General features: G+C 41.6%; 1 protein-coding gene across 1 annotated transcript; it reads left to right on the plus strand.

Moving 5' to 3' along the window:
- Nucleotides 1–5,992: 5,992 nt before the first annotated feature.
- Nucleotides 5,993–22,701, plus strand: p4hb (prolyl 4-hydroxylase, beta polypeptide). Its single transcript, XM_063476959.1, has 11 exons — nt 5,993–6,306; nt 8,812–9,018; nt 13,443–13,576; nt 13,763–13,900; nt 16,472–16,576; nt 16,680–16,805; nt 17,429–17,629; nt 17,901–18,021; nt 19,137–19,318; nt 20,621–20,734; nt 21,597–22,701. Exons 1-11 carry the CDS (start codon nt 6,168–6,170, stop codon nt 21,666–21,668), a joined length of 1,539 nt encoding a protein of 512 aa, XP_063333029.1. The 5' UTR covers nt 5,993–6,167; the 3' UTR covers nt 21,669–22,701.
- The last annotated feature ends 1,426 nt before the right edge of the window (nt 22,702–24,127 follow it).

Consider the following 24,127-nt stretch of genomic DNA (forward strand, 5'->3'; position numbering starts at 1 on the left):
ACACTTGATTAAGTTATCAAAGCAGATGTTCTCGGTAGATTGGCGTCTGGACCTTTCAGATGGATTTTACCACAATGCCAAAGAGGAATACCAGAAATCACCAGAATCAAGGTGCTGCAATGACCCAGTTAAAGTGCAGACATCACACTGACTGAAATGCTGTGGGGGAACCTTAAGCAAGCTCTGCATGAATGAATACCCACAAACTTCAATGAACTGAAACAAGAGTGGGACCAAATTCCTCCACACTGATTATTTCAAATGGTGTTACAAGCTAAAGTATTGTACTTGTATGTGAAACGTTAGAACTGATGGGGGTGGGGGGTTTTCACATGACTGTAGATGTAAGAGTAACAGAAATATCAACAAACACTAACTCTCCAGATTTGGAATGTAACCTTTATTTTTCAACAGATATTTTTATTAACAGAACCTCTGTATAGTTTCATCACATCATGTAGTAAAGCTGTGAGGAAGTTCATCCTAACTTGGCAAAAAGATGTTTTGGTGTCTCTGATGTGACAGATTTCAGGATGTGGCCAAACCAAGTGTGAACGTGACAAACTGTCACGCTGCTTCAGCTCGGGCTCAGGACACGTGTGGACTGAAGTTGAAGTTGAAAGCCGTTAGCATCATTATACACAGTATAGCAAGATTAAAAGCAGCTCCGTAAAAGTGCACATATACTCAGCACATTTTAAGAAGCTATACAATAAAATAATCATACAAATAAAATAAATACACAATACCGGAGTAATACAGACAGACAGTTTGAGCACCGACAATTTAAACACAGACATGAGTTCATGCTAAAGTCCAAGGAGCAGCGTAATGAGCAGTATGGGTAGTAGTAGCTACAGTGTGCCACAGAACCAGTTTCTCAAAACACTTACTGATGACAGGGGTTAGTGCAGTTGAGCGGAAGTCATTGAGACTGGTTATGGGTGACTTTTTTGGGGATGGGGATGATTATGGCAGATTTCAAGCAGGATGGGATAACGGCTTGTTCCAGAGACAGGTTGAAGATGTCAGTGAAGACCTGTGCTAGCTGCTTGGCACATTCCTTGAGCACCTTCCCAGGTACTCCACCTGCAGCCTTCCTGGGGTTCACTGCACAGAGCACACACCTCACACCCTGTGCCTCAAGAATAAGTGGGGAGTTGTTAGAGGCTGGTGTGGGTTGTGGTGGTCACTGGGGTGGTGTGGCTGACTGCTGTGTTTGAGACTCAAGGCGGGCAAAAGAGCTGTTCAGCTGTTCAGTGATTGTATTTAGAACAAACAGGAAAGCCTCTTTTTCAGGATTCAGGAGAAACCCTCAGCTATCAAATGACCCCCTATGAGTAACCATTTTGCAACAGTGGGAAGGAAAAATTCACTTTTAATAGGAAGAAACTTCCAGCAGAGCCAGGCTCAGGGAGGGGCAGTCATCTGCAGTGACCAGTAAGGTGTAGAGAAATGTATAAACATCTGAGGAATCAAAAGAGGTGAGTGAAGAAGTGCTCAGTGCATCATGGGAAGTTCTGCAGAAACTAAGAGACAGTTCAGGGTCACCTGATTCAACACTAACATCAGCTTTAATAAAAAAGGAAAGTTTAAAGCCTGATCCTAAAAGTAAAGAGTGCGTCTGTTTCCTGAATCCGGACTGGGAGCTGGTTCCAGAGTAGAGGGGCCTGATCCCTGAAGGCTCTACCTCCCATTCTACTTTTAGAAACTAGAAAAACATGAGCGGTCACCAACAGAGAGGAACTAATCCCACGTTCATCGCTTATCAGAGAGAGCTCTGAGGAAACTAACAGGCGTTAACAGCGATTACGTAAGCGTGTCAGAAAATAAAACTGAGAAAGTGACTTGTCTGAAAGCTCTGATAGAGCTGAATATCAAGGCATAAAGAGGATCCTCACATCAGCCAGTCTGGATAATGTTCTGACTTTTGCCTTGGTCATCATGAGTCATCTTATTATGTGTAGTCCTATAAGTTGTTTCTAATGCAATTTTTATTTGATATGACTCTTTAACAGTAAGAAATGAAGCTATCAAGGTTTATTATAAGTCTTTTAGGATCTGATATTTTTGGATCTAGGTCCATAAATAGACTATAGTCTGTCAGCTTATATCAGCTTGAGTTGTTTTGAGTATTTCCACACTTGAGGTGCAGTATCAGGTCATATCTGTTATCAAATGTCAAGCTGCCACCCTCTTTCGAAGGTTCCAGAGTGTAGCATGATTATTGCTCCAGCTGGTATTACTGTGACTAAATGAGTGCAGAATTGTTGTGCTGCTTCTCCTTCTTTTTTTAGAAACGGTTTAGGACCAGTGGCATGTGTCAGTATCACTGAATCACTGTTAGAACCATTACATCTACTGTCAAACATACACTTCTGTTTAGTTAGAATGAAATTTATTTTTGCAGCAGTTTTAAAACTCTCACTCGAACGCAGCGATGGGGACAAGATTACTTATTTTATCTCAGACTTCTGCCAAAGTTGATTATTTTGGCCTTACTGCTGAGGCCCTGTTACAGAACAAATGTGGGAGTGTTGTTCTTAATGTGAACATTTTAAAAATTCAGGGTGTTTATGGGGTTAAACACCAGTCTCTTTTGTGTTTTTGAGTCCCTAGACATTAAATACTTCTGGATCACATCTTTTTCGACAAAACTGATACTTCCTAATGAAATCCTTTACTGGTGGAAGTTATGAAGTTGTGAGTGGTTTACCAATTTACTCTTCTCTATCAGAGACCAGTCTGAGCTATGAAAGACCCTATAATTTAGATATAATGTTCCACATTGTTACATTTTATAGTGCTTACTCACCACCAGATGTTCATTTATTCTGCATTACTTATTAGAGGCCAAACTGAAATACATAACCCATTCAGGGTTATGTATTTCAGTTTGGCCTCTAATAAGTACCGGCTTTGTATGTGTGTATAAAATAAATGTGTGTCTGTAGCTACTGTGATAGAGGACATGACAGTTATGTCATTGCTTTAGCAATCTGGGAGTCTAACCAAGCGAGTGGTGACCTATAATAAGAAAACTACACATGCTGCCTGTTTGATTGTTTGCACATATTTATCTTTCCTAATCTTTAACTATTTGCGTTATGGTTTTAGCAGAATTGGCTGCACCCTCTTTTTAAAATGTTTTCTTAACCTCCACCAGTCGAACCTGCCCCGCTGTGTTTCCAAACATAAGCACCGACTATACCTGCTGAACTGCTTTTCTCATTCCTCACTGATGCATTCATATATTATGCTGCACAGACACCCGCAACATATAGTATATCCAAAAAACCCTGTGGTGCCATGAACAGATCTGTTTATATAAAATATTCGAAGTGACCTGCAGATGAAGTTCGCTCTCTGCGATAAAAACACGCCAACGTGTCCTGCGTATATTCTTGAACTTTTTAACTTTCTCTTTGTCCTCAGCAGCATTTGTTGTTTGTACCTCAAGCTGCAGTAACACAGTTTTTCAGTGGCTTTCTCAAGTAAACGTCTAAATTCTGCCAGTTAACCAAGCATTGTCTCTTTGTTTAAAAAAGCACCAAGTTGATATGATAGTTTAAAAATAATCCTATTAATGCCAATATTTAAAATATGGTTATTAATTACTGACACTAGCAAATTCAACACTGTTTCCAAAAAAGTTGGGACACTTTAAGTTTAACCTTTGTGACATGGTGTGTTATCCTGCTGGAAGCAGTCATCAGAAGATGAATACCCTGTGGTCATGCAGCGATGGACATGGTGAGCAACAATACTCAGGGACGCTGTTGAGTTTAAATAATACTCACTGTGCCAAGAAAATATCACCCACACCATTATACAATCATCACCAGCCTTAACTATTGATACAAGGCAGAATGGATCCCTCCTTTCATGTTGTTTACATCAAACTCTGGCCCTACCATCCAAATCGTGAGTCAGCAGATCAAGCAAAGTCTTTTCAGTCTGGCAATTTTGTTGAGCCCATGTGAATTTTAGCCTCAGTTTCCTGTTCTTAGCTGACATGAGTGGCAGCTGGTGTGGTCTTCTACTGCTGTAGCCCATCAAGGTTTGACACGATGTGCATATCTTGGTTGTAACCAGCGATTATTGGTTTTAACTGTTGCAGTAACAGTCAGCTTGAAGCAGTCTGGCCATTATATTCTTTCAAGAATCCCCAAAATGTCTGCTTGGAGCGCATAAAGATGAATGTCTGAAGCAGATGTTTCCTCCTAGTGAACTCATCTGTGCTGCTAACACAAAAATCATGTAACTCTAATGTTGACTACCAACAGGGAGCACTTACAAAAACTTCAGGAAAAGGTTTGTAATGTCAATTTCACCAGTTTATTGTGGCAATTTCGTATAGATTCCCTGTTAACTTTTCTAACTGGCCATGATGTTCAGGTCCTCAACCAGAACTGCACTGAAAACACACTTTATTCTGCTGTGGGAATCATAGCAGTGCTTCAGAAATACTCATTTAAAAGTACAAAATTAATACTTAAAAAAAAAAAAGTGAACACAAATTTCTACAATCTTTAGGCTGTTATTTTTATGTCATTTTCCTTTTTTTCTATTTTTCATCTACTTCTCCTTTTCAATGGTGCATGTTTTACCCCAGAGCCAGTTTTATTTTGTCACAATAATTTATTTTAATATTTTATTCTACAGTAGGTTGTTTTTAATGCTCATGTCAGCTCATCTTGGGATAAACTATCCAGCTTGTTACTAGCACACAGTTTAACAGCCAGTATCTGTGACTGAGGGTGCATTAGTACACGTGGCACTAAATCTGCTGAACAATATATACAGGTTTTGCAACCACATAAAATGGCATTCATCTAGATGACACCTTTTCAGGAAGACAATGCAAAACTACATTCTGCACATATTCAATAAAAGAGAGTGTCTGGGTTCTAAACTGCATGCCTGCCACTATAGAGCAATAAATATGAATTAAGATGCCCTGAACTACAGAGCAGCCAAACTGTTATGTGAAGCAAAAATGTGAAAACATTTGGCTTCGAATCTCCAGGAACTGATGTCCAACCGTTCCTGAACGCAGTGATGCAACACAGTGGTAAACATGCCTCATAACATATTTAAAATGTTTTGTTGGAATTTTTTTTTTAAAATAGCATGATTTTTGAAAAAAAAAGAACACTTCTCACTTTAAACATTGTCTTTCATCTGGTTTGAATCAACTAAAGGGCTTTTGATAATTTACAGATAATCACATTGCACTTTTCTTGACATTTTACAGTGTGTCCTGACTTCTTAGTAAAGAAGGTTGTAAAACATACACTAAAATTTTCTCAAATGACTCATTTTCATAAGTAATGTTCTCATGTATGCCCGTATCTCACCATCGCAGCAGTTTTGGTTTTATTTGGTTTAAAATATGTGTATTGCAAAGATTTCTGTAGCACCACCCCACCAGATTTCCCTTTGACCAACTATTGACACAGCGTTCTGGGGATTATCCAGAGTGAGCACAGAAAGTTCCGTTTATTTGTTCAGTTTTGTTGTCAAACCAGGCTGCAATGGAGGTGTTAATGTAAAAATCAGTGTGGCAGATAAGCGTTAGTCATTCAGACTTTGCTCTGTCCTCTTTGCAAACACACAAGTTTCCAACCCCCAGCTGGTTGCATCAGTTTACACTCATATTCACCCCACAGCCAAGAGCCGAAAAAAGAAAAGGCATTCAGTGAACTCCGATGTTTCACTATACTGTAGTTCACATATTGCACTTCGTGCGCTGTAATATGCTCTAATAAAGTAAATCTATAAAATATGATTACATTGTTGAGTTTGTTTCCCTGTTTAAAAAGTGTGGGCAGTTAAAACCTTCCCATCCAGTTTTCCTGCTCTCGGCGGACTGATGTGTGCAGGGAGCGCCTCTCTTTCACTTCCAGGTGCAGCCCGCTGCGATCCAGTCACAATTCAACACGAACTGCTTTCTGCCTCATAAAGGCGCATGCGCACTACGCCTGACCCTCCGGTTTCTGCGTGCACTGCCACGTTAGTAGCGGTAGACACAAAATACCAGCTACTCTCCCAACCTTAAACGAGGGGAAACGGACCTGAAACTAACACCTGTTCCTCCACCCCAGCCGTAGCCGAGCTCGTCTGAACCTTTCGTCTATTTTAGGGAAGAAAACTCGACGGCGACGATGTTGAAGTTTCTGATTTTCTGCACACTGGCTGTGGCCATCAACGCTGAGATAGCCGAGGAAGAAGATGTCCTGGTGCTGAAGAAGAGTAACTTCGACGAGGCTCTCCAGGCTCACCCCAACATCCTGGTTGAGTTCTGTAAGTGGTTCTGACTGCCTTTACAAGCTCTCCAGCTCAAGCTAAGCCTCCCGCTGCGGTCTCAGCTCGTGCAGAGCTAAGCTAGCCGAGTTAAGCCTGACATAATGTTAGCATTAAACTTTGACACTTGAGATAAGTTCTTGCTGGTTAGCTAACTCACCGACGTGGGGTTTGGTTTTGCATCCATGCGTGACTGTAATTCACCGAGCTGCAGAGCTGCTGTAGTTATTCCTTTAATGAAACAGAGAGCCTTGATCATCGGGCTGTTTTCTCGCTGTGATGGTAAAATTAGTCAAGCTAACACCGAAGTGTAACGGGACTCTGCCGCGGAGGCAAAACTTGGCAGTGATCCTCAGATTTATTTTCTGCACACCTCAACCAGTTTGTAACATCTGTGCGAATATAGTATTTCCTTAAATTAGCTTTATCTCTGGTGAATTGTATAGAAATTGTGCAGTGCCGTACTTAAGATCCATCTGTTGCTTTAAGAGTATTATTAAGGCCACAAAGGGGTTTTTTGCACGCCTCAGATTGGGCCTTTGGGGGTGTCTGAGGAAGTTGCTGTGCACATAGCAAAAGGCAGCGAGTTTTCTCTGAAGTCACAGAAGTCTGTGTTAGTTCTGAGTATTTAGTGTATCTTATAATCGGGGAAATATAGCAAGTTTTTTTAATAAGGTGTTTTTTTTATTATTACAAAATTTCCCCCTAATTTGAATGGCCAAATTGTAAAATGCAGGAAAGCTGGGATGGTGGAGAGCAGATAAATGGGTCAAGATAGGTTTCGATCGGCTGTTGCGGTTTCATGCGGTAGCTTTCGCTTTTCTTGCACCTCCTGATAATTCATTTCCCGATTGAATTGGCTTATTAAACTGGTTAGTTTGGGCTTTGCAGGCCCGTCCCGCGTCACTTTTGTCTGATTGTTGACCTCTTTCACAAAGTGTGTGACAGCTGATTGGACTAGTCGGCTCTCGGGATGGGAGGGATGAAGGGCTTTGTTTGCCCACGTCCTCCTCAGCTGGGCGGGATCTCTGCGTGCATGGAGCTAGGTTGACGTGTACTTCACAAAAGTTCAACTGTATGTGTTTGTAATGACCCGAGTGGTACAAGGAAGTTTGGTTCTTTGTCAATACGTTTAAAAAAATGAGGTCATTAGTTGACGTGGCGTTTCTGATAAGCAGGTTTATCGGTTCCAAGTGTATAAGTACACTTCGCGACTGAACGCGAAACAAGAGGAGAGAGGCACACACAAGGTTTTGTTTTTTTTATGTCTTTATAATCTAAGATTATCTGATCTTAGTCTTCAAGTTAGTATTATTATTATTATTATAATCATTTTAATCCTGGAAACATTTAAATGTGCAACTTTAATGTTGGAAAAGGTTTTTCTCTTGCAATACCCCCCCACCCACACATGCACGGACGTGCATGAACGCGCACACACACACACACACCTCCCAGTTTCTTAATTTTTTAATTTTGGTAAATGAGTGATATTTCAATGGTGCCTTCTAATTGAGCATTCAAAGTATTTTTACTGTGAGCCACACTAAGTCAGGCACTCGCACACCGTCTCAACTCTGATTTCTGTATCTTGTCTAAGGATGTTTAATATACAGACTGAAGGAGTCAGGGATTGAACCACCAACCTACCCTCCTCATCCACATACAGATATATTATGGATCCTTAAGGGAATCATTAAAAATACAAGCATCCTTTAAGAAAGCTGCTAATTTCACCTTAAGTTGCTCTAAAACATTCAGATATTTTCACTATAGAATAACAGGACACTATATTGGCCATGTTTGTGTTTTTTTTGTTTGTTTGTTTAAATGATGATAAACAGAATTGATTGTTTAGGAAAACCTCTTTATTATCCCTTTGTGCCAAGCGAAGGGAGACTCAAATACTTTAATCCCACTCACACACCATCCTTGAGCAAAAATCAAATTGTACAAATTTGTGAAGCTGGATCCAAGAGATGAAATGGGGATGGAAATTCAGAACCGCTTTGGAGTGTCCTATCAATCAGGATCGAATGCCTCCAGGCACTCGAGCACTTTCATCAGTGCTGCTGTCTTTTTCTGACAGCAACAATTTTGCAAAAAGACATCAGGCTCATTGCAGTTGAGCTTTTGAACATCCGAGTCCTATTTCAATAGACTTTCTACAGTCTCTACATAGTTTTCATCACAGAAGCACTGAGGCAAAAAACAACAACAACTAAGCTCCACAGAAAAGATCTGGCATCAGTAAAATATTCTCTAAAGATCTGAACCTATAATCAGAACTGACTGCAAATTAAATCTTATCAATCATCCCCATATAAGGACAGAAGGTGATGCGGAAATGGCCAATGGATAGTTTGGATGAATGTAGCTTTTTAATTTGCTGATTAATACAAATTCTCATGTGGTCTGTTCTTTGTCACATTTTTGTTTTCCACCATTATGATCTGATATCATTCTCGGTAGCAATACAAACCTTTCTCTGTGTGGTTTCCTCAGATGCCCCATGGTGCGGTCACTGCAAGGCCCTGGCTCCAGAGTATGCCAAGGCTGCTGGCATGCTGAAGGCAGAGGGTTCAGACATCCGCCTGGCTAAAGTGGACGCCACAGAGGAAACCGAACTCGCCCAAGAGTACGGCGTCCGGGGATACCCCACCATCAAGTTCTTCAAGGGTGGAGACAAGGAATCTCCCAAAGAGTACTCAGGTGAGTGGGGATGGATGCATTTCATTCATAAGTTTTAGTTTAAAAATTGGGGTGGACCATAGTTGTTCCTGGCTGCTGATTTCCAAGTAATTAAAATGGGAAGGGGGGGGAGTGAAAGCATTTAAACGGTTAACACTGAGTTATTCACATACACATGGTGTCAAGCTGCTGTTTCAGCTGGTCGTGGCCCTCTCGATCTTTGTAACTTGGCATTTTGTGCCTCTGCAGCTGGATTAAAGACAGAGGTGATTGTGTCCATTTTTAAATTATATCTGTACTAAAGTTCAGAGATTCAGACCATACAAAGGGAGATATTACCTTGGGGGTGACGTGTCATTAAGGAGCATACTGCAGCGGCTACTCACACTATAACAGCGAACATAAATGAGTGTGAGGACAAAGTAGCCAGCAAAGCAGACGTGCTGTAGCCTCAACTCAGTCAACAAACAGCTGTTCATTTTCTAGATCAAAATACTGCAAAACTGCGCAGCTTCATTGGCTGTCATCTGTCTTAACTATTAGGGATTCCACTGATTATTAAAACGAGAAAGCATCTCGTTTCCTTCAGCAGTGAGTCTGCACTCGATGGATCTGCTTTGGTTATCTTTGTCAAACAGTGTTGTGATGCAAACCAGTGTCTGTACTGCCTCTGTTCTAGCAGGCTGACCAACATGAAGGAACAGAAGCTCCAGCATTGGGACTTTTTCAGAGGTCAAAGCCAATTAAGTTATTAGTGACTGTTTCTGGGGGTTTACAGGTATTCTTGTTTGTGGCCCCCATGCTAAATGTAGCCTGTCCTTGTTTTCAGACTTGATAACATCAGAAGAACATTATTCCTAAAAGTCAAACCAAAACACAGACACAAGGAAGGCTCACATCTTTTGTACAGGAGTAGAAATGTTGCATAAACAAGCTAATAAAAGCCAAAATTTGCTAAATAATTAGGAAGTTTCATTGCTGTGAACAGGTGTCGCATACACACACGAGCAGGATTCCTGCCAAATCAAGACACGCAAACGGCCTAATATAAAGCAGAACGGTGGATTAAAACATTTCTGGAGTAGGATCACCAGAGCCCTCGTAGAAAGAAGTCTACATCCATGCTGTTTATAAAGCAAGAATAATTTAAGTGTAGTGAGTGCAGTAACGTTAAGTCATCTAGTCAACTACTTGCATAGGTCCCCGTCAGCTTGGGGAAGGATGGACTTACGGAAATGATGACAAACTTCCACGTCAGCTTCCTGATCGAGTCTTATCAGTTACACAATGTCCTTCCTGATTCATCCATCACATGATAATTTTTCATATTTAAGCAGAAACATCAGCTTTGATTAACAGTAGCTGATTCATAAAAGATGGCAAGCTGCAGGAATCACAGGCCTTATTATCTGTACCAGCGGACTCTTAAAGTAAATTTTAATCATCCTGTGGTTAAACCAGATGGTCATGTTGTTTCATGTGGAGAGATTTATTATTTTAATTATTTTTAGTTTTTCTGAAGTGTCAACAACCAGGAAAAAAACAAACATAAATATATAATTTAACACTTTATTTAAATGTGAAGAAGATAAATTGGTATACACAAAACTGTATGAAGATTTGGTTCATTCCACCGACCTGTTTTACGTTCAATATAATAGAAACAGCACAACACAAACTGATATCCTAAATGTTCATACCTCAGTTTAATTTCTGCCTCATGATGAAATTTATATGAACTACACACTTTGAGAATAACGGATGGGAAATCTGAAGTTTATCCTTTGTTACACTTCTACAACACAGTGTTTATCTTTGTAGTATTGGGAGGAGACACCAATCCCCTGGGGGTTGCTTCAGGAAGGGCACCGGTGTAAAGATCTGCCAAACGTGCAGAGTTACCCGCTGTGACGATTTCCTGTGAATAAGGGAGCACCTGAAAGTAGCTTTAGAAACTGTTGACTTTCACTTTATTTTTTTTTTTAGCTTTCCACTTTCTCCTCAAGAATCACATCCACACATCTACTTTTATAGTATTTATTTTAGCATCATGCATTTCTCAGCTGGTGCTAAAATACTGAGATGATGGTGCATTGCTGCTTTGTGACTTTTCTCCTTCAATGCTCTTTGATGAATTGGAGTGTTCTTGCCTCTGAAATGATGCAATCTTAAGTAAGTTCTGTCTCAGCATAGTGACTGACTATTATGTCATAAAAATGATGTTATGACAGGGTTAGGGGTTTAGATTAAATTACTGAAGCCGGGCCCAAGTGACTCCTAAGTAATATGATCTACACAGCAGCCTAAACATGAGCCAGCCAATCAGCTGCATTAGACGGGCAGTGGGCGGGGCCTTGCTCTGCACGTTCCCTCACGCTGCCTCTGGGACGTGGTCGAGGTATGTGCATTTCTTCACGTCGCCTCTGCTGGCCTGACTCAGTTTTCAGCTGGAGGAGAAGAGAGCAGGTTGGGAAGTGCTTTTGTGGAAATGACTACTCTGACTTAGAAGAAAAAAAAAAAAAAAGCCACCTCCCGTCTCCCACGCACTGCCTGAAACCTCAAAGTGCTGCATAAAGACTACGTGCTGAATCGCCTCATCGTTTTCATAGTGAAACTGCTGTTGCATCACAGGTCCAGCCTCTTTTAAGTCCAGTTTAAGTAAAACCCACAGAAAGTAAAAGTGTTTTAACGGCCTCACAAACGTGGCATACAGTTTTATATTTTTCAATCATTGTGTGGTGAATAAACTGCTGAGGTGCTTAAATATGAAAGGGGAAACAACTGAGCCTGAGTTGAAGTTGTAAAGAGCAGTTGGGTTTCAGAAACTGCAGAAGTGCAAAAATTTTAACTGGCAAAGGCACTTAAGTGTTCACACCCATAAAGTGAGTCGGTTGTCTTTGTGCCTCCGTGTGTTGCGTGTGACCACAGGAAGTGCTGTGCAAATTCACTTCAATCTCACCCCAAAAAAAATTTCATCAAGGTCTGTCTGATCCAAGATGGTTTCATTGGTGCTTTTTAAATAGTTTTGTACTTAAAACTAATTGGTGCACTGAACTTTTAGGCATAGTGTTACTAATGTTTTTGGGTATACAAAAAGGACATTGTGAGAATGAACTCTTTAAATATGTGATTGTCCCTGTTCAGCATGCAGATTGCACCTTTCTTAAAACTCGTACTACAACATGACCTGATGACGTGAGTGGTTTGCTATAACGAAAACAAATTCAGGCCAAAAAGGAAAAATTAAATAAAATATGCACAGGTGTTTTAATACACACAGACTGTAGGGTATTTCCTCAATACAAAAACATGCATGCATGCAATGTAAAGAATGAAGTTGGTATTTTGTTTGCCGGTATATTTTTATTTATAATAACGTTTTTTTTAAATATGTTAAAATGTTGACTTTTTTAAATGTTAATATAAATAACTATTCATTAAAACTATTCATGCTTGGTTGAGATGGTAGAGTGCCAAGTAATCAGCTGATGCTAGTGTTCATTGTTGGCAAGCTGCCTTCATAAAAGCGTCCAGGTGCGCTGCACAGACACAGATCCCAGGTAATTTGTGTCATGTAAGATTTATGAAAATGTGATGTGAATTTCTGAAACTTTACTGACGGGCCTTTTTTGTGTATTGTGAAGTTGGACGTTTATGGGAATTAATGGAGCCTTTAATGGCCAGTAGAGGAACTGGTGGTATTTGGCACTGATGTTGGCTTAATTTTGTTTAAGACTCTGTTGTTGGTTAAAGTTAGACTGTGTTTGGGTAATGGTTTGGCTCTTGCAAAACTGCTTTCAACAATATTCTAACAGCTCATCTAAATGTATCAAAATAATAAAATGCATTAAAATTAAGGGCGATCGTGGCTCAAGAGTTGGGAGTTCGCCTTGTAATCGGAAGGTTGCCGGTTCGAGCCCCGGCTCGGACAGTCTCGGTCGTTGTGTCCTTGGGCAAGACACTTCACCCGTTGCCTACTGGTGGTGGTCAGAGGGACCGGTGGCGCCAGTGTTCGGCAGCCTCGCCTCTGTCAGTGCGCCCCAGGGTGGCTGTGGCTATGATGTAGCTTACCATCACCAGTGTGTGAATGTGTGTGTGAATGGGTGGATGTCTGGATATGTAAAGCGCTTTGGGGTCCTTAGGGACCAGTAAAGCGCTATATAAATACAGGCCATTTACCATTACCATTTACCAAATTAATGACTTTTATTTATAAAATAATGAAATTTAGCACTGCTCTGACTCGTACCCTCAGCAGCTCGGGTTCAGCTAAGTGGGCAAAGAAGAGGCAGGCATATGGAGATTTTTCAAATTAATATTCATGTACCCATATTATTATTATTATTTTTTTATTCCCCCCCCCCCCCCCCCCCCCCCCCCCACTTAAGATCAGCTATTTCTATTGAAATCCAAACTAAAGAGCTTGAATTACTGTTTTGTTTCAGCTGGCAGGCAGGCAGATGACATCGTCAACTGGCTGAAGAAGCGCACAGGGCCCGCCGTCGCCACCCTGAATGAGGTCACCGACGCAGAGTCTCTGATTGCTGATAATGAGGTGGCAGTCATCGGATTCTTCAAGGTGCGATTCGGATCTCTATAACTGAAATGTGTTTACGGTATCATCTCTAAAAGCAGAAGATTGGTCCTAATTCCTGCCTTTCCTTTAAAAATATACATATATTGTACGTGTTGCTTTCAAAGCATCAAAGCACAGAGTTTGAAGCTACTGCAAGTTTCAGTCAGAGGATTTCTGTTTGTCTTTTAGGATGCAGAATCTGCTGGTGCCCAGGCCTATGAAAAAGCAGCTCAGGCCATAGATGACATTCCCTTCGCCAAGACCTCCAACGATGCCATTTACTCCAAGTTTGAAGTGTCCAAGGACAGCGTTGTCCTCTTCAAGAAGGTGACTCTCAAATATTCTCTTCCGTCTGTTTGTACACAAACATGGACAAACTGTGTTCACAGGACATCACGAAGACATAGTTCTCTTACTGACTTCATTTAAAGCTGTTACTCAGTCTGAGGTGTAATCGGAATACATTGTAAATATGTTGTTTGTGCCTGTGAAACACACACTTCCATGTGTGAGTATTTACAGTGGAGCTGCAGAAGACGCCACAGCTGTGTCTCTGATCCACACCTCTGTAATTTGATGCTGTTGAACCCACAGTATCCGCTCTCTGGTGCTAAACTTGGCTCGTTTGAGCTGCTTGAACGTTTAAGACGTGCACTTTGCTCGCCCTCACGGTCGTGCATGTTGTTAGGTTACTGTCTGTCCTCCAAGCAGCCCCCGTTGGCTAAAGGCAGAGGATGAATGCATGGAATTTGAAGGCCTTCCTATAAGCCTGTATAGGTAATAAAACTCACTATAATTTACACAAGGGGTCATTGACTACAGCCATCTCATGTGCAGTTGGTCAGAGATCAGTTTGTTATCTGCAGTACAGTCGGCCTGTTGATTCATCAGATTGAGTCAAAGTCCAGAGGATCTTTCAGAAGTGGTGCGTTGGCAACCAACATGAGGAAGCTATGGAAATGAAAACCGCTGAAAATTTACAATATCAATGCAATTACAATGCAAATATCAGTTATGAAAAGTCTGTGGATTTTTTATTGGCCAAGTGTGTTCACATGATGTCAATGTTAACCTCAAAATCATGTCGGTTACATAAGAAATTTAAGAGCTCAAATTTAAAGAACATGTAAAAACAATGGCAGATTACTTGATTTAAAAACTCTCCTTAAAACCTAAAAATAGGTATGAAAACATTTTCACTAAAATAAAAACAAACTAGAGTTTAGAAATAAACTCAAACAGTAATGTGTACCTAAAGCTAAAATACTGTAGTTAATATCATTTTAGTTTTAGTGGTTGTCAGTTTGGTAAAATGTGCCAGCACATCCTGCCTGATAACTTTGTTGAACGTGTTTATTGAGATGTTTGATGTCTACATGACTGAGTTTTTCCCCTGAGGAATGATCAACAGTGAAACTCAAGAAACCTAAACATTTTCACACAGCAAAATCTGAACTATGAGCAAATCCTGGAAACTCAACTCAAACCAAATCTAAAAGCTGCTGTGATGCCTTGGGTTGGTTTCTGGACTAACCCTTGGTGCAGTGGTTGCTGCCAGGTTAGTTTTTTTGGAGCCAAAGGCGGCTGTAATGACAAACAGCTGACACTAGGCAGCTCGGTTAGCTAGCTGCATCTGTAAATTGTGATGGTACAACACATGTGCACAGATGCCTGCTAACAAGTGCCAAATGAAACAGAGAAGAAGTAAAGCATAAACTTCTTAAACTGCTGCAGTACAGCAAACAATGTTAACACAAACATGATGCCGAGAACCGGTTTGATGACACAATAATCGAGTTGAGGTCGAGCAGGCAGCTAGCAATAGCTAGGTTAATCACACCGGTTAATCGTAGTGATCGCACCCAAAACTTTAAACCACATCAAGCGTGATTATTTTTAAGATGTTTTTGTTTTTGTTTTTTATAAGGGGGGGGAATCGATTTGGCTGGTGTCGAATATTTTGCCCTGCGAGTGCTGCCAGTTTGTCAGTATTTAGAGCCACCTCTAAAAAATATGAACACTCGGAGCAAAGTGTTACCAATTAACTAGAACGCTTCAGTTTTAATGTTGTTGGAAACATTATCTGAAGCTTATGGTTTCTAAACCAGTGGCATGTTGAGCAAGGCATGTGCAGGCCATCAGCAGAGCAGGAAAGCAGCTTTATCTATCTTGATAGATGGAAAGTAATCTTGTAAACACAATAACTGTATTTTCAAACCTAACCTTAAACTGTGACACTGCACATGTGTCCACGCACTGCAGGACAGCTACTGACCTATTTCTGACATCGGTGTGTACTTAATAAATTAGTAACAGACAGCTCTGTCCTTGTTTGATAGTTGGAAGGTGATCTGTAATAAAAAAAACAATTTCATGCAGTCCTTGTTGCTACAGCATGAAGCAACTTCACATCATAAGTGTTCGGCCCTTAGGGTGTTGGGTGATCTTTCTTTTTGGCACATGTACAAGTGCTTAGTCCTCCTCGTGCCATTGTCTGGCCTCTGAAACTTGTTGGTAACTTCATACTGCCACAAACACCGCGGACATGTGTGCAGCTCTTAAGCAAATGCTCCCAAAGCAGGGGCTCAGTTTTAATAAACAGCTGGGAGTCTTTCACTTGTTTATTTGACCGAGGATTTCGGAGCTTAAGTTTCAGTGCCATTCAGGCTGGCAGTACGCCACAGGCCAAATTTCCTCTCTGCTATTGTGCCAGTAAGAGCTGCCTGGCACAGCTGCACCACTGCTATTCTTAACAACCGATAAAATTCTTCTGGGGGTTACCGGGCAACTTTAAAGTGCTTCATCTGGGAAATCTATGTCCGGTGTTCACTGGCAGACTAGATGTGACACCAGGTGGGTAATATTTGCATCTAAAATGTTTCCATGTTTCCTTTGCAGTTTGATGAGGGACGCAATACCTTCGATGGTGAGCTGACCAAAGAAGCGCTTCTGTCCTTTGTCAAGGCCAACCAGCTGCCCCTGGTCATTGAGTTCACCGAGCAGGTATTCGATGGGGCTGCTCACACCGTTTAGGTCCCTTTTTCTCACACCATAATGCTGTCCGCAGTCCAGATGTTTTCCTCACTTGTCAAACTGTTTTCTCCAGACTGCCCCTAAAATCTTCGGCGGAGACATCAAGTCCCACATCCTCATGTTCCTGCCCAAAGCTGCCTCAGACTTCCAGGACAAAATGGACCAGTTTAAGAAGGCCGCAGAGGGATTCAAGGGTCAGGTACGGCAAAGCTGTCACTGTAAAGTGCAAAATTTTACCATCAAGAGATCAGTGTGGTTTTTCTTTTGGGATTGGGATGCAGCATTTTCCATAAACTCTGCAGTCATTGCCCATAAAAGACATTATAGGTGTTTACAAATGTCAATAGGTGGCTGTCTATATTAACCTCTAACAGTTAGGTTAGCTATCTCTAATCACATGGACACACAATTTTGAGAGTTGATACACATCACTCAATCGGAAGAGTGGGTATTCTCCATCATGCTAGATAATAAGGTACAGTCCAGGAGAAAAGAGCCAGCCGTCAGTGACCTGCAAAGAAGGAACATGTGATTTGGGTGTTTTTTATATGGAGAACTCAAGGAAAACACTTTATTGAAAATGTATTTTCAGTCAAGCAGACATATCAGGTGTGTTGTTGGTAAAGATGGTGAAAAATGTCTCTTTTTGAAGGTGTGGTTTTTTTGTTTGTTTGTTTTCTCCAGTAAACATCCAAAGTTGGCAAAACATTTAATCACACTTCTTAAACTTGGCTCTTTGTACCTGTATACACCCTGACGCACCCATCAGGAGGGCTATTTTGAGTAAAATCATTCATTTACTCCGCCCTCTCTTCTGTCCAGATCCTGTTCATCTTCATCGACAGCGACATTGACGACAACCAGCGAATCCTGGAGTTCTTCGGCCTTAAGAAAGAGGAGTGCCCTGCCATCCGCCTCATCACTCTGGAGGACGAGATGACCAAGTACAAGCCAGAGAGCGACGCCATCACTGCAGAAAGCATCACTGAGTTCTGCAAACTGTTCACTGAGGGTAAACTCAAGGTGAGGGACACCGCTATACATAGACTTTATGTTCTGGCCACGAGAAATGTTAATTTTGGACTTTACAGTCTCCATAAATCACATAGTGAAGACGATTGCATGGTCACATACAGAGTGCAAACATCTTTTAGGAATCTTACAAGCAATTACAGCCTTAATCCGCTTAATGCCATAATGTATCTGTGTGATCCTTGCCTGTAGGAATGTGCTTTAAATACTCTCTCCAAACCACAGTTCGCTTTTTAAAGAAGTGATTGTCTGTTTCTCACAGCCCCACCTCATGAGCCAGGACATCCCTAAAGACTGGGACAAAAACCCTGTCAAGGTTTTGGTCGGCAAAAACTTTGAGGAGGTTGCCTTCAATCCCTCCAAGAACGTCTTTGTGGAATTCTGTAAGGGCTTTCTCTTCTTTCTGCATTTCAACCATTTTATTTTATGGTGCAGCGTGTTTATCTCCCATATCCTTAAATCAGAAGTGGGGCAAGCAGGTCGGGGGGGGGGGGTTCACCTGTTGGGGCGATGGGGTATTTTTGCAGTTACTCTCTTGGGTGTGAGATTTGGCAAAGCCCCTTGTCTGAAACTCAAATCGTCTTGCTTTGCCCAAGCTAAGCCAGATACCTGCTCATTCTCGAGGCTCACTCATGCACGCTCTCTGCAAATTAATTTGCTACCAGACACTTGATGCTGAAAAGCTCTGGTTAAATTTAGCTGTAGGATTGTTTAGTAGTGATCCTTGTCCAGATTTGCACTATTTTTGGAGCAGTTTTTCCATATCTGGTTTATGTTGAGGTATGAACATCAGAAAGGCCCCGTATTCCCTGACAGGTGATGCTTTTTCTAGCCAGCCAAAGGATAGAGCCAGGTCATGAAGCCGAGGCTGCACGTGGCATGCACACTGTGGTTACTTGTTTCTAGCTTTATACTGCAAAGCGTTTCAAACTGAATTTTACTCACTAAGATAAAAAGAAAAATATTCTATGCATATTGAGTAAAAGGTTTCTTTCTGCAGTATAGAATTACATTTTGAGGTTTCAAATAAATGCTAAACAAATAAATACAAACATGTCTGCTAGTGTCTGAGCAGTTTAAACCTTTAAACAAAATGAAACCTTCCTTGACTCTCTTTGGTGAAGGCCTTAAAATCAGTCCACAGGCTGTTAGAGGTAACCTCAGGGCCTTTTCTGCTCCCAGTGAACAACACTAGCTAAAGTTAGCTTAGATATTGAATCCACTATTGACGGGCTTCCAGCACATAACTGCAGACACGCAAACCCAACTCAAACACAACCTGCAGTGGTTGGATTTTCTCAGCTGCTACTTTATATCCACCGTAGCTGGTAAGCATCAGTGTGCTGATGCTGTTTACTCTACATCCTGGGGTGTCATTATTAACCCGTTTTGTAAAGGTTCCTCGTTTTCCCTGAGCTGACGGCTGTTACTGTTTTTATCAAAAATTATTCACCATTAAAATTCTGCTTTTCTTTTAATAATCTTTGTGGTGATTTAGATGCACCATGGTGTGGACACTGCAAACAGCTGGCTCCAATCTGGGAGAAGCTGGGAGAGAAGTACAAGGACAGCGCTGACACTGTTGTAGCCAAAATGGACTCCACAGCCAATGAGATTGAGGCTGTCAAAGTCCACAGTTTCCCCACTTTGAAGTTCTTCCCTGCAGGAGAAGAGCGCAAGGTGAGTGCTGACAGCTTTAACAGACTGTATGTAAAAGATGGCGATGGCTGACGTGGACGTTCTTAAACTGTGACCTTTCTGATTTTGAAGTCGTCTGAGTTTATAGAAGGAAATGAAACCTGGCCTTCCTTGATCTGTGACCTCAGTAAAACTGTGGTCAGGACAGCTACCGGCCTATTTGTCAGTCAATAGTTTCAGTCTGAGTACAGAACAATGTTGAATTTGCGATTTATGTTCACATTTGGGTTAAAAAATGAGGCCAGGAGGGATTACAGCTCCTCCACATCTTCATGTCCCGTGTGTCCAGTAGATCCAAACACCACTTTTTAATAGGTCACTGCAAATGTTATTTTGTTTTTCACAGAAAATGAGCCAAAGCTGATGAGTCGAAGTTAAAAACAAATGACTAAAAATACTAATACTTTTTAATAAACATTAGAAAATGATTCCCAACTGCCCGAACGCCACACTAGTTTTAATAACGGTTGGCATGTTACGACTGAAACTCCTTTGTCTGATCACTGAGCTGGAGAGAAGCCATTTCCACCCTCACACTAATCTTATTTATGTCTTTGCTGTGTTTTTGCGATCTGAAATCATTGCCATTGGGGTCACCTCAGTGCTATTACTGCCTCCTGATTTGGCAGCGTTAACCCTGTGCGGAAACATGAGCCCGCTCCTGAAAGTTTCTGCAGCATTATGTTGGTGTGCGGTTCTTGGGCATTCCTGCTCGATGGCTTCACTCACTTTAAGATGGCCTGCACATGCCTTGCGCTTTATTGGCCAGGCATCCTCGTGCCACTTTCTCTCAGGAATCTTAAATGAGTGCTATATACCGGGGTCACCCCATAATAAGTCTGCAGATTAGCCTGTGACACTGATTAGTGGAAGCATGCAGAGGAGTCTGGAGGTGGCTGCAATGACAGACATGATTATGTCTGATTTAAAATGCTAAAATTAAATTTGTCAACTTTTAGAAAACCAGCAGTCTGTCTTTTTTACTTTTATTGTCCTGCGTATAGAGCAGCTTTGGACATTATAAAATAATAAAGTAAATCTACTCAGTGTTTGCAATTAAATGCTTTGTGTGCATTTCTCAGAAACACAAATGGAAAAGTTTTTAACTTTGAACAAATTTATGTTAGATTTATGTTTTCAGTGCACAAGATTTTATTTCTAATTTTATTTGTAGTGTTTTCCAAAAGGAAATAAAAGTCTTTTGGATGAGGATTAGTATGCACATCAGTGAGAGGAGACTCTTCCTTTCTTGGTTTTCTTTCTGAAATGACGTCTCATCTGCAGGTGATCGACTACAATGGGGAGAGAACACTTGAGGGCTTCACCAAGTTCCTGGAGAGTGGCGGCAAAGAAGGCGGTGCCCCCGCAGGAGATGATGACGATGACCTGGAACCTGAGGTGAGATCCTCTGAACCGAGGTGCTCTGAAGTGCACAGACGGCACTCTTACGGTCACTGTTGAACCTCATCGATTAGATTATGCGCGCCGGTATCGCGTTTGAGCTTTCACGGATGTAGATGTCCAAATAATCTGATGTCTGGGTGCAGGTTTGAGGCAAAGCTGTTTTCTTGCCCAGATGTAAGCAGTTGATCAAAATGTGTGTTTAAATTTTCTGGATAAAGCCAGAATTACTCTACCGTACTTCCCTGTGACACTCTGGCGTGCACGTTAGCATGGGAGACTTTCTCCTGACACCTTCCCACTCCACTGTTGCCACCACGCCCCCCCCCTTCACACAAGTCTAATTGCAGCCCAGTCCTCTAATGCCTCCTGCAGCTGTTGTTGCTGTTTACTGGGCTTCGCCTGGAGACCTGAGCCTCCAGGAAAAAAGCAGCACGTGCAGCGTAGCAGTCACCATTAGCATCTTCACATATCCCACACCTCTCCTCACCACACCTGTCCTCAGACTAGACACGAGAAATGCCCTGTAAAGCAGAGATGTCTTCAAAATGGCGAGCTGTGTGTCTGATGGTGTTGACTCAAGGTCTTGTTTAGTGATGAAGGGATTCAGGGTGACATTGCGGGTTATTTTCGGTAGTTTGTCGCAGCCCCAGCAGGATTTGTTGAGTTGTCTCAATAAGCAAAGTCTTACTTTTAACTCTGACTGTATCAGTAGATATCAGCATTTTTCCAATTAAAGCGTTCCTTTAATGTCGTTGAGTGGTTTATGTTGACAGTTTATATTTAAGCTATTTACCCTCTGTGGTACAGAGTAAATTGGACTTTGTTGAATCTCTAACCCTTGTTCTCTGCTCTGCAGGATTTGGAAGACGTGGAGGACAACTCCGATAGTGAGGACGGCACTGACGACGACGGACACGATGAGTTGTAAACGTCGGCAGAAACGGAGAGAGAGGAGACGAGTCCCGCCCTAACCCTCCCAAACAGTCACCATCACCACCTTCACTTCTTTGTGGACCTTCCCTGTCCTGTGAACATTAATTATTCCCCTTTAACTGCCTCTCAGTCAGTCAGTAAGCCGGCCTGATAACAGCCCGCCAGCTAGTCAGTCCATCATTGGCATGGCAGTGCTTTTTTTTTTTTTCTTTTCTTTTTTTTTTCTTTTTCTTCTTCTTCTTCTTCCCCCCTTGCCTGTCACATCTGCAACCTCTGGCTCAGACTGGTCTTGTCCCACCTGGCGGGACCCTGTGGAACAGTGCACCATCTCCTGTGGGAGACCTCAATGCCTTGTCTGCAAAGCTCCACATCAGCTGTCTGCCTTGTATATTTTGAACCAAATGTAAGAGAGAAAAAAAAAATGGCTTTGAGATCCAAGTTTTCAAAATGTTTGTTTTTCCACACGCCCCCTCCTTTTAAAGAGTCCTTGCTGTTCATTTGTTCAGTGTGGGTATCAGCAAATCGAGCGTTGTAACCTATGTTTGTATGTAAGGGGGGGGCGGGCTGCTGCCAGTGTTCTTCTCCCTCTGATAGGACCACAGGTTTGTGTGACGGTTTTGTAAGGACTGATCTCTCAGGGGAAAAGGGGCCATCCTGTAGATGTTTTCACTAAAATAATCCCCATGGTGTAGCACAAAGAGCCCCCCATCTGTAGCCGAGACCAATTATTTTCTTTCTTTCAGTGGGGGGGGGGGGGATCTGTCATTTCTTCATTCCCAAATCTTTCGGTTCCGTCTCCTCGTTTCAGTGCGGCTACTGACTCTATTCTAAAAGGAACAAAGTTAACTTTTTGGGGAAAATCGTATTTTATTTAATTGCTTTCACTTTGAGTTTTTTTATTATTTAGGACTTGTCATCTTTTTTTTCTTTCTTTTTTTTTTTTTTTTTAAATAATGTACCATTGTGCCCAGCTGTTGTCGGTTTGGCCCGGTTGGGGCAGAGTTGGCCCGTGTGGACGCTCTCAGACCTGGTGGGTGGGTGGGTGGGTGGGGGATTCTGATGGGTTGCACTGCATTCATGCCTAATCAGAGATTCATGTGTTTACTACAGCAAACAGAGATTGGTTGAGTTTACTGGTCGGGTCGGTCTGAGAGACGTGTCTGATATCTGAAGCGGGGAGGGAACAGTTGGAACAGCCCCACCCCTCACCCATACTGTACCTCCTGCATCCCTTTTGGCTCTACGCAGCACCCTTACTTTGCCTCAGTGTGTGTGTGTGTGTGTGTGTGTGTGTGTGTGCGCATGTGCGTGTGTGGGGGGCAGGGAGGGGAAGCTTGAGTAGAGTGAGGTGATGTCAGCTGAACAGCGATGGTGGTGTGGGAGGGGGAATCCTAACGAAGCATTCCATCATATCCAAATTAATGTGGAAAACGTGAAATGGTGGCCAATAAATAAATAAAAAAAAAAAATGTAAAAATGAAATGCCTCATGCTTCTTTTTTTTTTTTTCTTTCTCCCCCCCCCCCATTTTTTGTATTTTATTTGTTACTGAAACTACAGACTACCGATTTATTTCAAACATGAACAAAATGAGAGCTACTCCCCCAACTGTATACGGTAGATAATGTTCAATCTGGAAAAAACTCCTCATCTCAAAAGTAAATGATTATAAATTTAAACCCATATGGAATATTCAAAGTCAAAATGGGATTTATTAAAAATGAAATGAAGCAAAAATAAAACCTGGAAGATAGGATCTATAATAAATTTAGTTATATTAATAATAGGTGCAGAAAATGACCGAAAATCCCTTTTTGTTGAATCTATAGGTTACAACTCTAGCTTTTACAGATTTGTGTTTTTAGTCTTTTATGTGTCACAGGTTTAAAACATGAATTATTAAAGGAGGCAGAGTCCTAATAAAGCCACAGTCTCAAAGCCAACACTCGAAAATGTCACAGTGTCCTCAGACTAAAATTATAACAGTTTTTCAACCTCTTATTTTTGTAGTAGTATAAGTGTACAGTATTGTTTCAGTTTCTATTTTTCTAAAATATAGTTTTTGATTTCAGTGAACAGCATGTTTTTTGTTTCAGGTATTACTGAAATAACTTTGGACCTAAACTGGGATGCTGGAATCGCATCAATAGCACAGACAGATATGTAGTTCATTGAAATGCTGTAATAAATAAAAACTACCCTACATATATTGTTTACGGTATTTAAAGTTAAAATTAAATCCCAGCAAAGTCGAAATGCATCGTGTGCGCACGTCTTCAGCTGTTTGTGTGTTCACAGATCAGCTGAAGACGTGCAGTACAGCCTCACAGGGCTGCTAATGTGCCCGTTGACTGGTGTTTGTGCCGCTTTCCGGCACGTAGCCAGCATACTGGAGGTCAGCACTGGGGTCAACAGTCCAAGCCCTCTGCCCCTCCCAGTGCAGCCTTTCAGTCAG

The sequence above is a fragment of the Pelmatolapia mariae genome, linkage group LG6 (genome assembly GCF_036321145.2).
Source record: "Pelmatolapia mariae isolate MD_Pm_ZW linkage group LG6, Pm_UMD_F_2, whole genome shotgun sequence".
Lineage (NCBI taxonomy): Eukaryota > Metazoa > Chordata > Actinopteri > Cichliformes > Cichlidae > Pelmatolapia > Pelmatolapia mariae.

Excerpts from the sequence above, each read along its gene's own strand:
- p4hb (XM_063476959.1), top strand. The coding sequence starts at position 6,168 with ATGTTGAAGTTTCTGATTTTCTGCACACTGGCTGTGGCCATCAACGCT. Across the intron at positions 13,577-13,762 it reads CAGTCATCGGATTCTTCAAG|GATGCAGAATCTGCTGGTGC; the intron begins GTGCGATTCGGA and ends TTTGTCTTTTAG. Across the intron at positions 17,630-17,900 it reads TCACTGAGGGTAAACTCAAG|CCCCACCTCATGAGCCAGGA; the intron begins GTGAGGGACACC and ends TGTTTCTCACAG.